This window comes from Emydura macquarii, unplaced genomic scaffold, assembly GCF_026122565.2.
Source record: "Emydura macquarii macquarii isolate MOO-44397 ecotype Brisbane River unplaced genomic scaffold, CSIRO-AGI_Emac_v2 contig_2768, whole genome shotgun sequence".
Lineage (NCBI taxonomy): Eukaryota > Metazoa > Chordata > Testudines > Chelidae > Emydura > Emydura macquarii.
Window position 1 is genome coordinate 40,244,518 of NW_027132905.1, and position 15,612 is coordinate 40,260,129.

A 15,612-nucleotide genomic window follows, 5' to 3' on the forward strand; every position below is an offset into this window, starting at 1 on the left:
ACACAGGATGTGGGTTTTTTATTGTTTTTTTAAGAAACCATGTTCCAGACTTGTCCCTGCCTGGACGTGGAATACTTATTGTTTGAACATGGTTAAAATCTCAATGCATAGGGGCAAGCTACTGCTACCTACAACAGCAGAGGAGAAGGTATTGAGCATGAGCTGCCACTGAGGAAACACAGCAGCTGAGCAAAGGAACTACATTTCAAATCTGTAATTACAAGTATAATATATATATATATATATATATATATATATATATATATATTTTTTTTTTTACAGTTTAAATAGACAAGTTTCTAATTCACCTTTAGGGCTTGATTTAGAAAGGGAGTCAACCAGCTGCTCATTTTGTGCCTCCAATAATTCTGTAGGTAAATGAATACAATTACTATTTTTATATATCTCCCTAATTTGCAGGCACAATGAAATGAAACTACAGAAACTATGCCTGCAAGTTGTAAGGCAGCTTCTTAAAGTCAATGCTTTTAGTTTTTCTTCGTGACATTGTTAATAACTGGTATTTTGATAAGGGCTTAAAGGTTATATAGTACTTTTCATCACATTTGCATGAAACTTTAGGTTGAACAAAGTTTACTTATAAAAAACTCGTTTCCACAATATTAGTTAAAAAACATGGGACTTTTTCAATATTATGGCAGCCAGAATCTAATTAATGTTGTATGGGGCTTCATATTGGCTTCTCATTCTGCACAAACAAACAAGGGTTCCTTTGTACATTTTCCATAGCAAGCATCCATTGAAGCTGTCGCTATACGATGTAGTCCATTCAAAGGACTTGTTTTGTTTTAGCACCTGAAATATAATTCAACTGAATGATCTCTTAAGAACTAAGTAAATGTGTTACTTTAATAAAAGAGGAAAATATAGGTGTTCCACCATTTAAAATGATGTAGATCTATAAGTATTATTAGCCCAATATATTTTACATAAAGACTACTAAAACAAGAAAGGGGGACAACTGTCTTTTAATAAAGTTTGGAATTAAAAAGTCACTTAATAAAATTGTTTGTAGCTGTATCACATCAAAAAGTTTACATGCAAGTCATTTATTTCTATTTTTTCATAGAAAATGAAAAGCTGTGTTAAAACCCACAAAGTTTGTCTGCTATGGCCAGTTTGGGTGTGCTCTCAAGGGGCTGCATGAAGCAAACTTAAGTTAATCAAAAAAACCTTAAGTATCAAAGAAATGAGTCAAAATATTCTCCAACTAATAACAATTAAAATATATATATTTATAAATCCAGGCCCTCAAAAGAAATCATGATAGTTTAAGAACAAAGTTTTGAGTCATTATGAAAGAGCCCAATTTCTGCATCTGCCATGAGATACAATGGTGAAACTGGCATTAGAACCTGCATGAATGAGTTTCCTTTTGAACTCCTCAAATCTTTTATTTCCTTTCTGTAAAAAAACAGAATTTAGGATTTCTTTTTAAAAAACCCTACCTACTCTTTACTAACTTGGTTTTACCCCACTGATATCATGCATGTTCCAAATGGGCTGAAATTCTGCATATATTAAGGCCTATCAGACCTGTGTATGAACTTAGCACACAATTATGAAGCAGAAAACAGCATCACGTGTGCCACCTTATTATTTTCCTCTATATATGTGCACAGCACTTCAGGGTCATGCTGGGCAGGAACACTATGTAAAAAACCTAATTGTAGCCATTAGCCTCCCGCATGCCACAATGACTGCAGTGGACCTTGAAAGCAACACATTATCCCAAATCAATGGGATACCAAAGATTCTCCAACTTGTTATCAAAGATTAACCCAATGTAATTTGGTTAGAATGCCAGTTTCTTCAAGAAACTGATATTTCAGACAAATATAGAAAGAACCTCTTAAAATGAAAATTCAACTGCTTTGTCACCACCCTCAATTACTTTATATGAAGAAAAAAGGCATTGTTACAATGGCTCAAAACCGTTCTTTTAGTTATACATAGAGTGAGTCAACAGGCTCAGTTCAACTTCTAGCTAGCGAAGGTCTTTCCCATGTCTTCCTTCCCTTTGTATTTCCTCTTGCCATGTGTGAAGGGTATATACCTGTACTTTACCATATGCTGTAAACAAAAAGACATTAGTTTAGTTGCTAAACAGAACTGTTTGACAGATCTAATATTTCTATCAAAACACCATAATATGCAGTTTAAGCCACAATACACAAAGCTCTTTAGTATACTCACTAATTTACAACTGATAAGGTGTAAAATATTTGTATAGCTTCAACAACATAAGATGCCATTTTCAGTCACAAGCTACACAAAGGATTTAAATGGCACCCTTTTCTGTATTATTTATTAGTATTTACTATGCTGAACACTTTAAATGGGGTTGTTTGAGAGTTTGTACCTCTAACTTGGGTGTATATTTCACAAAAAATTATACACAGTATAGTATAGACAAAATGGTTAATCTTGAAAGGACTAAGTAACAGAAACGTATTAACTTAAATCCCTTAGTCTTCACTTTGCAGTCTTGAATTAAAATATACTATTTCAAAATTTTGAATGTGACATTTGCAAAGTCTTTATTTTTAATTTCCATTTTCAAGCCAACAAACTATAGGAAATGTATCAAAGTCAACCTGAATTACTTTGCTGTGTTTGTCTTTTTTTAAAAATGCCAAGTTTTTCACACCATCAGTCACCAATATGAGACCCCCAACAGTCTGCTTTGCACATTATATTGCAGACATGCCATGGGTGAATGCTGTATGTTATCCAATATAAACAGAGATTACTACTCCAGATGATATTATCCTGATAAATCTGAATCCATTGAAGGATGAAGATAAGGGCTAACAATTTGAAATCTAGGTGTCTAAACTGATTTGATTTGCAGAAGTATTGAGCATTTATATTTCCAATTACAGCTTGTGGTGAAGATTGCCTAAGGTTAGATACTTAAGTTTAAAATATTGGCCAGACTATATATACAGATAAATATCCACTAGTGCTCATTTGGCTGACAACATAAAAAGGCACTCTTAAGCAGTGATATTTTATATTCAAAAAGATTCAATCCAATCTCAACGTTACCTTGATTTGTCTCTTCATAGTGATACAGAATAGCATAATGAAGTACATCACAAGGATGGGCCAGAATACCGGAACGTTGAAAGCCTCAAAGAATGTACATACCATTGCAACAAGGATGCCTTTAGTAGCAGAATGCCTTAAAAATAAATTACATAATTAATCCCTTCCACACACTGTTAGCGTCTTATTTGACACATTCATGTAAATGCTTTTTAATTTTAAGAGAACAGGCATATGTATCTTCTCACCAGAATTTAAACTCTGGCAGCCTTCTAATGAAGGGTCGAAATTCCTCATTTTGTTTTGTGGGTAATGAAGGACCATCATCTGGATAAAAAAAAGCAAAAAAAACCCCATATATCTTTTAAGGTAGATCATTCCTTAATCTATCAGTCTAGTAAAGATTCTGTTCTTTCCTACTGTCATTATTATATAGAAAGCCTATCTCTAGATTAGAATAGCTCCTTGCAAGAGCTCAAGTTTCCTATTTGGGTAAAATTGATCAAAAAAGGACAAGTTTCTAATGCTTGATCAAATATTTGTTTTGAGAGTGATGCCACATTTGAGCTTAGATCTCCAGAAAAGTCCAGAGCATTAGTGCAATACGGAACCTAGTTTCAGTCTTCAAAAATATTTTCCTCTCTGAGCAAATGATTTTAAAATATCTGAAACCAGGTACCATAGACAGACTATCTGAAAGGTAAAATCTGATGGCATGTTAAAGCCCCACTGTGCATTTGTTTGGGAACACAGTGGTTAACACATCTATATATGCCACCATTTATAAGCAATATCAAGGATTAAACTATAGGAGAAAAATCTACTATTCTCATCTATAATGTATTCATATAACATTCAATTTACACCCTATGGTTTTGGACAGTAACAAATAATTAAAGTGATACAGAAGCTTTTGTGGTTATGTAGTTAAAGTGGAAGGTTGTCAGGACTCAGATTCTAGTCTCATCTGACAGACTGGCTTTGAGACCTTAGATAAACAACTTTTGAATTGCATCAAAATGAGCAGAAAAAAAATGGTATAACTTGATTACACCACCCCAGCCCTTCCCTGAACTGTGATATTAACACCTTTTAGTTTGTTTGAATGTGTCATGTGGTAGCCTAGCACGACCAGTACAAAATAATAATATATTGACAGATGTAAAAGCGTGTGTGTGCTTCCAGTTGAATTCAAATCAATATTGACTGTACAGTCAAGACATCTGTGCCTTTATTTCTGAACCTTCAATAAAAGGATAATCTATCAAAGGCTCAATTGATTAATGTCTGTAAAATGCTTTGAGATCCTTAGATTAAAGACCCTTCCTGCACTGTTAATTTTTAAATAATTACAACAGCACAACTTTTAAACTCAGACTCTGTTCTCGCTGTTGAGAATTTTCTACTCTTCTCTGAAGACATTATTTAATACATTCATGTGAAGACAGATGAAACTGGTAAAGTGATTTGGAAAATAGTTTATGTTCAAAATTATAGCAATGGGAGTCATGTCCACTATACCTGAGTCTTCCATTAGAGAGGGATCTACCTTTGGCGACAAGAAAGCTATGAAGAGATTTAGGTGGTAGATTCCCAAAGCGTACGTCACAATGTACCAACCCTAGAAAAGAAAACAAGAAAAAAAAGTCAGACAGGAAACTTCCCAATAAACAGCTTCAAATATTTGTTTATCAAGACTAGCACAAATCGTTTAACCTGTTTTTGGTTTCTTATTTGCAAGTGAAAAGTTTTCTGCACTCGGTTTTAGAACAGTTGACATATAATGGGTGAAAGCCACTCCACTTGCATAAAACCCAAGTATTTAGGCTGTGTGAATAGGTAAAAACCACCCATGCTGATCTGATCCAGTTTGGCAATTGGTTGGTTCCTATAACTCAATTGCCCTTTTTATCCAGTGTTACTTACCCGAAAAGGGTAAGCTAAAAATTTACCATGCAGTGTATCTAGCTGCTTTCACTTATAGCTGTGTAAATAATGACAATTAATTAAAAGGACACATAAACAGAGCTGGAAAAATCTGAAAGTTTAGTTAGGCTTCAAATTTAGTTTAGATTTTGTAAATTAAGTATTTTATAAAGCAAAACAACAGTAAAGGTTTTATGATGTTATTTAATTGAAACAAGATGCTTGGGATGTATGTTGCAGTGAGACTTTCCCCAGCAATGATAAAGACTAAAAACACAAAAGCATTAACTAGGAACTAGTAAGCAAAACACCACATTTAGTTTATTTGTCCAAGCTCAGAGAAGCACAAAAAGTAAACAACCTCAATAATGATAGTAAGATTTCTGTAGTCCTGGCAGTTTTAAGAATCTAACGTATTTAGTAATGGAGAAGGACATCTGCCATTTTTAAAATGATTTTTTTAAGCCAACTGTGTCCCTTTAAGCAAAATCTAGTTTTTGATAAGATGCAAGCATAAATGCATTTTGTCTAAGGAGAGGAATATTGAGAAAGACATAATTAAAATAAAGAATTAAGGAAGTTACAATATAGCAGGGATCTGTTTCAGCGACTTAAACTGGATAGGACAATTGCAATATAGACCATCTCCAGAAGAATTTGAGAAGAATATAAGATATATAGTAAAATAAAGTCCCTTAAAATATAAGATTATAAGTTATAAGATCAAATATAATTGTCCGAGACTTCTATTTGAGAGTTCATGCAAAGTGTGCTAGTAAAACAGCTACTTGCTGCATGTGAACTACATCGAGAACAATAGTTTAACAATTCTCTGACAACACATACAGTTATTTCTAGAAATAGTCGTCAGTTTGTATGACAACGCTGTTAAAGAGACAAGGTGAGTGTGGTAATATCTTTTATTGGACCAACTTCTGTTGGGAGAGTGGTGAGCCACATAGAGCTAAAGAAGAACTCTGTGGCTCAAAAGCTTATCTTTCTCACCAACAAAAGTTGGTCCAATAAAAGATATTACCTCACCCACCTTGTCTCACTAACATCCTGGGACTGACACGGCTACAACTACACTGTATGCAACTCTGTTAAATATATTTAAGGATTATATCACAATGCATGGATATCAGAGTGTCATCTTGTTTGACTGAGGAAGTCAGGGTTGAATAACCTGTCCTCCTTTGAGGGGGGAAAAACCCTCTTTAACATATAGATAACATTGCCACAACTCTTGGTTCATTCTACTCCAACTTTTCTAAAGACAGCAATACCAGAATAAATTGGATTTTATACTTTAGATTGGCACATGAACATGTAAGCCTTTGAATGATTCTTTACACAGTATAACCTTGCAGAGCGCTCAGCACTATCAGCTCCTGTTGACCTCTATGTGAGTTGAGGGCACTAGTGCAGATCATCTTCTACAAGATACTTAGAGCTTCCAAACTCCTATAAAACTCAAGAGTTTGGGACATTCAGTTTCAAATATCTTCCAAGTTGGGCTCTAAGAGAGGAATACTAATACATATGGGATATACAGCTAATACCAGTCAAATTTTACATATGAAAACCAAGACTGGATCATCTGAAAGTTCCTTCAGGAAGGAAAGTACCCAATGACAAGTCACATAAAAATTCAAGTGCTCATGCAGTTATGATGCGGTTACTCATTTTAACAGCCTCCTGCAATTGTTTTTGCTATTATTTGTAGGCTGAGGTTTTAATTCTTAGACGGGTCAAGCACTCAAATAGGGACATTGCTGAAATAATCAGAGAATGCTACTCTTTGAACATTACTGAGTAATGAAAAGAATTGCACCCTTACATAGGCAGCTTTGGAAATACTGGTTCTAGCGCTTAATTGAATTTTGAGTTGACATGAAACAAAGAATAGGTTAGTGGAGATGCAATCTGCAGCTTGGCAGTGGTGATAAGATAGTGGTAATGCAGACATTTTGTATAGGTCTGGTGCTAGGAGAGGATTGTTGGCACCGGAATGAGCTTTAAATAGGAAGCTAAAGCATGAACAACAGAGTTTTAAGAAGTTTATTATATAAAACATGACAGTGGAGCTTCCCACCTTCTCCTGCCACAAAACTAAAGAGCCAGCTTTAACCATCCCTTTCAAGATTAAGTTTCAGCCTGAAGTTTATTAATATGATGTAGCAGCTCAAATTACTATTGCCACTACTTGGAGGGAAAAAAATGCACTTTCACTTCATACATGGCATACCAAAGTGTGTGGTTATTTTTCCTGTGGAAAAAATGAGTAGCCGAAAAAAGTGACACCTGTATTTGACTACCACTCCTTCATGATGCTGAAAGAGGTAGCTGGTTTAGGAATCTGTTTATTCTGCCAAACTTTTTCCATCTTGAAGTTATTATTTCGTTCCATGTCTATGAATGTAAACTTATAGTAGTCTTATTTGCATTATATGGGTCAAATATTTCTTAGCATGTTTGAATAATCCATTTAACTAACTCTAATAAAAAAAAATTCCTTTGGAAGTTACAGCCTTATTCTAACCAATATGACAAATGCAATAAATTTAGTTTTCCTACCTGTAGTAGATAAACTCTAATCATGTAGATAAAACTCAGACCCAGAGTTACAACCCATCGCACTGCTGTATACGGAGTAGATTTGTCTAGCCAGGATTGGTAGATCTAGAATGAAATATAAAATGTTTTATATACAAACATTGTTTATTATAGAATAATTTCACTGAGCATCAGAGAGCCCACAAGTTTTAAAGGACTTTTTTTGGTTAAACATCATAGTTTAAAAGATTTTAAAAATGTTTAGAACTCAAGTTCACTTAGAACTATTTAGACTGGTTACTTGATTACATTTTATTCAGTTTGGTCAAGCTTTGTTAACAAATTTCCATTTCCATTTCATTTCTAGTCACTCAATTTCTGGTTTTTAAGTACCAGTATACTGGCTACCAGTTTAAAGTTGTAACTAGACAGACTGATTTTTTTTTTCAGTTTCATAAATAAGTTTCCATTAATGTTATATTACATTTTCTGTTTTCAAAACCGGATTTTGAGCCTAAGCTACCAGGAGAACAAAAAAGATTTTTTATGACTATTGGAAAGCTTATGTTCTAAGTTTTCTGAAACTCACTAGCAATTGTGTATACCTAAACTTTGAACATCTTAAAGGGAGCAAATTTTCAGAAGTGCTGACCACCACTAATAAAAAACAGAAAAAGAAAAAAATCAGGCCTCTTTAAGGTGTCTCAGGTGGTACATCCAAAATCACAAGTCACTTTAAAATTTGTGCCTACATTTGTAGCATGTCTAATCTACATAAATACTTGTGGTTTAGTAAAACAAGTTTTAACTTTTAACAGCAAACAGTAATTGCTTGAATTAATTATGGTTACACTAAGTTTTCTGGGACTGTCTTCATTTAAGAGCAACTATCATGCTGAAGACATTAACGCAATAATAAATATTCATACATACTGTTATACATTCAAATAATGATAGACACTAATTAAATTATATATTTGTCATGGTTATGAGACCATCTATTTCTAAAAAGCAAACTCAGACATTTTAAGGGAAAAGGAATGCTTTTTACAATACTCAGTAACTTAATGATTCCTTTATACTGAAACTGAAGGTCATGCGTTAAAAAAAAATTGTATAAATCCAGTGACACTAGTTCCCAACATGATCTCTCACATAAAACCAACCTGTCCAAGTCTTGTGAAAAATCTATAGACCACTGAAGGTTTGCCATGAACAGACTCTCCAATACTGTCCCCTTCTGACATTGTTGCTGTGGAAACAAGACATTTATACAGAGATCATATTAAAAATGAGAACTTAATATAGTGAAGCTTAAAGGTACTGTACATGCACTAGCATTCAGGTGTGTGATTTCATACCATGTTGATTTGATATCTTGTTTGAAACAAAAAAGTATCTTATATGAAACATTTTTAAGAAGACATTCATTCATTCATTCTATTTCAGGGGGAAGTGTTAAGAAAGGCAAGGGTTAAATATATTTTGCAAAGAGAGGAAGAGGATCCAACACATTGTTAGGAAAAATTACCAACAGTAACAGAGGCAAGAGTTCTAAGGGATAGTCTCACCTTGATATGCCAGAAGTCAGAGTAATGATCTGAAAACACTGAGATGATGTACTATGATGTTACCCTTTCTCCACCCTCAGTCTTTAAAGGTAAACTGCAGAACCAAAATTTAAGAAACCTATTTAAGACCTCCCCACCAAATTAGTAAGTGACTACATATTTAGATTAATTCAAATCTGGCTTCTGCACACTGGGTTCCATCCAAGAGTTGGAATCATAAGCACCTAAACTGAAACATTTTCCTTTAGTATTTGAAGCATTTGATGTTTCAGTCATATCTTTGCCAACATGAACATCTCAGCAACAGTGCAACAATGCTTACCTTTAAGAGCCTATATTGCCTTACTCTCTCTCACATGGTAAGAAATGGGACCCAGAACTCAGGTGAAAAATATTGTTAATAAATGCAATACTTTTTAAGCACATACTTCTGTTACCGATTTAGGATTCTCCCTTTCCCTAGAGTTAAAAACAAACAAGCTCTGCAGTTTGCTTTAAAATACAAACAAAATAATATGGAATCTGAGCACCTGCAGATATGCCACATCACCAAAGGTAATAGCTCACATTACTTCCTGGATTCCCATCAGTGGGCAGGACTGTGCTGCTCTATGTGACAATGGATGCAATTTCAGCTCTACAGTAATTAACATTTAGAAAGTGTTTCTCATCTGACGATCTTAAAGCAATACAGATGTGTGAAGTATCAGTAAACCAGAGAAGATTAAATTATATTAAATGCTGCATTATAGTGACAAATACATGGAAGGAAGCTCTCAATACTGATGACAATCTGGAGATTTATGGAATGTTACAGCTCTAAGTTTCTCTGAGTGGATGGTAAAAATCTGGAAGCTATGTATTAATCCTCTTTTACATGGGAACAACAATAATGGGAAGTAGTCCCTATCACAATATCAGATGCTAGAAGATTAATAGTGAAAATCCAGAACTTTAGTCCCACCTTGATCCTAGATATTCCAAAGAAAGACGCCTAGAATTTGACAATACAAAAGTGTCTTTTTGATATCAAGGGCCAAAGACAGGAAATAAATGTTTCTCTTCAGTTAATTCCATAGGATGGGGAAGTATTACAGTAACTCAAAGATCCAACATGTTTCTATTTGTAAGAACTTCCTCCATGACCACTATCTTATTATTATCCGTTTTGATACTTTTTCAAACCTAGCTAATCTAATGCAGAACCAGAACGGCTACAAAGATTGAAATGTTACACCAACAAAAAAATGTTTCCTTTCTATGAATGATACCAATATTCATTTATGTATCTTTAATGCTCTCATTAAGCATTCTACACAATCATAAATGGGGAATTGGAAAATCAGATCTGCAACAGGATCTAAAATCCCAATCCTGCATATGCAGTTACACACACTAGTAGTAGTCCTTTGAAGTCAATGGGACCGCTCATGCATGAAGTTAAAGACATTCTAGTGCTTGCAGAATTGGGGCCCTATTTTGCATTCTGTTTTGCAATACGGGTGTTAAAAACTTCACATCTGATTAGATAATAATTATCCACATTTCCATAAAGAAAGGTACTTGGAGGAACATTTGATAAAAATGTTTTTATTATTCCAGGGACAGCTCTGAATGCCTATCCATGTCACTGAGGTTTTTTTAGCACATTAATAGTTTTAAAACTAAGTAAGTATATTGTCCTGTTTTATGCTATTTATGAACCTCTCTCGATGCATTTTAAATAGCATAGGTTTGTAATAGGTAACATAATATTCCTTTTAAGTGCTACAATGTTCAATCATTAAAGATACAAGCTGCTACATTTCAAAATGTACAGACAATTACTCCTTAAACTACCATATCTCAAGAAGGGTGTGTCTTGTGAAATTTGCTTTGAAAAGGGTTAAGACCTAATTCTGATCTCATATCTGAGAATTGGAAATATGGCTCAGTTTTGACAACACATAAGCTTCCTCTGTTCCTTACAATGAGATGTTATCAAAATCCAGCCCCATACATAAATCAGTTGCCAGGGGGCAGCCTGAAATTAGCCTAATGAGCAATTTAATAGAGTTTGGGGTTTAAAGAGAGTGAAATACCAACATGAAATATGGCTCTATAAAATTAATGTTCTGCCTGAAAAATATATTTACTTTACAAACACAAGCTATAATAAGTTACACTTTCTAGTTTAGTAGGCAAGCACTGTCCCTGAATTCTGAAACATTATTTTGATTTTATTTGTAATGAAGAAGTTTCATCCATCTCTTCCAAGAGCATGTATAGTATAAATAGAACCGAGAACTCTCTGAACATTAAGGAATTGTTCTGACTCTAAAGAAAACAAAACAAGCAAATAATGAGAACTAAGGAGAAGGATGTAGTTCCCTGTGCTAGTAGAAGAGTGTACGTTCATGGGTACGCTCATGAGCAGTAGCCTGGTTCTACTCGTAGGGCCAGTGGACAACCAAAGGCACAAGGCAGCCTAGCAGGTCCCAAGTTTCTTAAAGCATTACAGCTTGCATCTGCTTTCCACAAAGTGTGAGCTTTCCTTTTACAACAGATTTTGTTCCTACTCTCCTACCTCACGCACCAACTGCCTGCACCTGGCCCTTCAGAAACACATCCTCAGCCAATCGGCGGCAGCAGCAGCTCTATGACAGCCCTGCACCCTCACTTTCCTCAAGGAAACACACTTCCACGGGTGTTCAGGACCAGTTAAATCTTGACGTTGCTTAAAAGAGGCAACACAAGAAAAGTAGGGGAGAGGGGTGTCCATAACGATAGCATGTAACCGACGTGAATGCTCATTTGAAGCAGAGCTCGAGGAGGAGGCCCCGAGCTGTGACCAGAGCAGCCCGTATGCCCAGCGCTCTCCCCGCTCTGTCCCGCGGCCCGTCTAACTACCGGTAACCACGTCGCCCAACGCGACCCCTCCCGGCTATGACTCCCAGCGCTCTGTGCGAGGATCCCCGCCCCGGGGGACACCTCACCGAGCCCCGCATCCCCCGGCCCCGCAGCCGGCTTACGGGACCCAGGCCGCATCCAGCTATTGCCCAGTGCCCGCGCCTCCGAACTAGGCCCCACCCTGCTCGACCCCCGCTCCCACCTATCCGGGCCGGGGAAGGGGGAAATGCGCTACTCACGGGTGCCGGAGCCGCCGCTGCAGCCGGGGCCAGGTATCTCCTTCCGCTTCCCCTCCCCCACCCACCACCACAGCAGCATTCAATATGGCGGAGGACGGGTCAGAGACAACTACTTCCGCTTCCGGGACAGCGGGAGGAGAGGGGGGGAGTGGGCGTGGGCGTGGGCGTGGCTGAGGCAAGTAAAGGAATGGAGGTGGTAGCAGGGACGGGAGAGGCCTAGTAAGGTTACTGTTGGAGGCTGGTAGTACAGGGATTGCAGAAGTAGTGCTGGGGTAATGGGGGCTGATACTGGTAGGTGGGATTGCAGGGTGGTTGGTACTGGGGTTACAGCCTCTAGTTTTGGGGACTTACGCATTGGGCTCTGGGGTTAGGTTTAGAGAGCTTGAAGGCCCTACGGGGTGGGGTGTCTGTGGCTGTCGGCTGGGAGGAGGAGGAGGCACTGAACTAGAATGAGATGGAATTAGCAAAAAGTGGGTTGAGTCCAGCGGGGTCAGTCCCAGCCCCTGTTTCCTGGGGATAGCTTGTAGATGAGCAACATTCAGGTTAAAAGATGGTGATTAAATCATACATGCTATGCTATCAGTTTTGTGATCTGAGACATGCCCTTCATGCATCTGAGATGCTGGGTAAAGTAAATATAGGTACCAAGTTATTTCAACGTGCCATTCTTCCAAACACTATACTGTTTTGCTACCTAAAAGTGCAGTTTTTATGTGACTTGAAATATGGCATTTGGAGGGTTTCCCTGTTTGTCACCTGTCGATTTGAGATCACATTTGTACAGTTTATAAATATAAAAAGATGTTGTTTTTTTTGAACTGCAAGACTGGTAAACTCAACCAAGGATCCAAAGATCAAACTGATTATTTCTTTGTATGTGTTATCATCAGTAATAAGGATTCTGCAGGACAAAAATTTTCCCTCACATTTGTAACAGAGGAAACATTTGGAACTGCTGTTGCACTTTAGACCTAGATCCTGCTGCTGGCTCTGTGCAATGTAAGGGTCCACCTGCATGGAACAAGTTTTAGGGGCAGGGCTGCAATTAACAATTCTGTGGGTAACGCAGTAGCCTAAATAGAATTCAGCTTCCTCTCCCATAGCTGCTTTATCTTTTCAAGGCTCATAGGAGACAAAATTACTCACTTTTTGTCACTAAAGTGAGTAGATCTGACTCAATATATACAGAGAGCAGAACTCCTGAGTAAGAAAATGAAAATGTGTATATAATCACTTCTTAGAGTGGTACTATGCTATGAAGTTTTAACAGTTTTTATGAAAATGTCTATCTGAATTTGTCTTTTGAACAGAAATATTGCAATACAATGTATGCTACATTTCTGAGCTTGAAATAAAACCACTATAAAACCGACTGGGGCTGGATATGCAAGATCCGCCATCTTTGTTGTGGTGAAAAAAATTGGGCTGGTTTGGTAACGTTTTTGGACATACTTCAGCTCTTTCTTAGGGCGGGCTTGTCAACTTTTATGATGTTGAAGCGTGGGGCCCTCCCAAAGTGCGGGGCCCAGGGTGGTTGCCTTGATTCGCCGTACCCTAGGGATGGCTCTGCCAGACAGTTATATCACGTTCACCACTATATCTTTAAACATGTATAGCACTTTTCTTCAAAGAATTTTAAAACATTTTACAAGGTTTATATCCTCACAATACATGTGTGAAGTAGCTAAGCATTATTAGATCCATTATCCAAAGCACAAAGGGGCTTGTTGGAGGCTCTGTTTACTACTGTAAAACAAATAAATCATAATTATACAGATGGGGAAAGGTAAACGTGATTTCTCCTAGGCCACATAATAAATTAATGGCAGAGCCAGAAATGGATTTGAGAAAGCCTGATTTAAATTTCCTTTTTCTAACCACAACAGCCACTATTCAGGGTGAGGGTTTGCATTATGCTTTCACATAGAGCTTGTGGAAAAACAAAACATTTTTCATGTTTGAAACCAAATGAAGGAATCAGAATATGAAGATCCTAGTATTAACATTTACATTAAAAATAGTCAAACCTCACTGGTTTAAACAATCCTATTAGTACAGGAGATGCAGTTTTATCATAAGTCTTGTGATATTTGGTATTTTGCTTAGGCCTTGTCTACACTAGCACTTATGCCAGCAAAAGTTTTGTCGCTCAGCAATGTGAAAAAGCACCCCCCACCCAAGTGATATAAGTTTTGCCAGCATAAGCACTTATGTAGCCATGTTATGTCGGTGGGAGAGTTCTCTCCTGCCAACATACTAAAAGCACCTAAATGAGCAGTGGTAGCTATGTCAGTGGAAGAGTGTCTCCTGCCAACATAGTGCTATCCACACTAGTGCTTATGCCAGCAAAACTTATGTCACTCAGCTGGGTGTTTTTTTTCACACCCCTGAGCAACAAAAGTTTTGCCTGCATAAGTGCTAGTGTAGACAAGGCTTTAGAGTTCTGATTTGTTGAGGGAGTCATGTAACTACAGGACAATCTTAGTTTGCATTAAAAAAAAATAGGTTTCCAGTCCTCAAAACAAAACAAACAAAAACTTGAAGATCTAATCCCTAAAGGCACCAAAACCAGAAGGCAAATAAAAAGAACCAAAATATATTATTTTTAACCTTTCATGAGTTTTAAGCCAAACTTTTTGCTGCTCTGACTAATGATTTTTGAATGCTGGGAGTTAATACTGCTAATGTAAATATTAAAGAATAATGGTTCTTTCTTTGTACTTCTATGGATCTCATCACTGCAGTATCTGAGCTTGACAAAACCCTGATGCTGCCACTGACTCCTGTGCCGGCACGGAGGCCATTGAAGTTTAAGAGACCCCCTCGCCCAGGCACAGATACCACCTGTTCACAAGCTTGCAGGATCTGGGCCTTAGATTGTAAAGTCTTTGGGGGCAGGGACCATTTTTTCATTATTTTGGGCTTGGATCCTGACTGGGGCTTCCAGGCCCACCTGTTCTGTATTATTTACACCAAATAGCAGTAATAGTTCTAAAGCCAGGCAGGCTATAGTACTTCTCCTTTCAGCTGGGAAATGGAATGTGCTTCCCCCCAAATCGGAGGGGGGGGAGAGTAATGGGCAGTGAAAATGTCCCCTCTCATCCATGCGTGGAAAGTATCGCCAGCAGGCAGCATGGACGAGGAAGGCGGGGGAGGTATACGTGCAGCGACCCACCCATTACTCGTGGGGGGCGGGGGAGGAAGGAAAATCCCGCCCCGCCCCGCCCCCTAGCTACCAGGGAGCCAATGGACTGCAGGCATAGGGTTGCGAAGGTCTAGCGTCGCTACTGCCGGGGCAGATGGCGGACTCCAGGCCTGGCTGTTACTTAGGGGAGATGAAGGCTCAGCGGCGGGAAGGT

At 37.5% G+C, this 15,612-nt stretch overlaps 2 protein-coding genes across 6 annotated transcripts in view; one reads left to right on the plus strand and one right to left on the minus strand.

Moving 5' to 3' along the window:
* Nucleotides 1–295: 295 nt before the first annotated feature.
* On the minus strand, nucleotides 296–12,323 carry RER1 (retention in endoplasmic reticulum sorting receptor 1). Of its 2 annotated transcripts, XM_067567158.1 has the most exons (8): nucleotides 12,254–12,294; nucleotides 11,692–11,841; nucleotides 8,721–8,806; nucleotides 7,576–7,680; nucleotides 4,594–4,693; nucleotides 3,321–3,399; nucleotides 3,073–3,208; nucleotides 296–2,094 (listed from the first exon to the last, which is right to left on the minus strand). In XM_067567158.1, exons 3-8 carry the CDS (start codon nucleotides 8,799–8,801, stop codon nucleotides 2,005–2,007), a joined length of 591 nt encoding a protein of 196 aa, XP_067423259.1. In that variant the 5' UTR covers nucleotides 8,802–8,806; nucleotides 11,692–11,841; nucleotides 12,254–12,294; the 3' UTR covers nucleotides 296–2,004. The 2 variants fall into 2 exon arrangements, with proteins under 2 accessions (XP_067423259.1, XP_067423260.1); XM_067567159.1 differs by lacking the exon at nucleotides 11,692–11,841 and having other exon boundaries at nucleotides 12,254–12,323.
* Nucleotides 12,324–15,501: 3,178 nt separating this feature from the next.
* Nucleotides 15,502–15,612, plus strand: part of MORN1 (MORN repeat containing 1) — a 123,062-nt gene continuing 122,951 nt past the window's right edge. For all 4 annotated transcript variants that reach the window (XM_067566745.1, XM_067566746.1, XM_067566748.1 and 1 more), the window contains exon 1: nucleotides 15,502–15,610. In XM_067566745.1, the coding sequence (XP_067422846.1) occupies nucleotides 15,553–15,610 (58 nt within the window). In that variant the 5' untranslated portion in view covers nucleotides 15,502–15,552. The remainder of the gene's footprint in view (nucleotides 15,611–15,612) is intronic.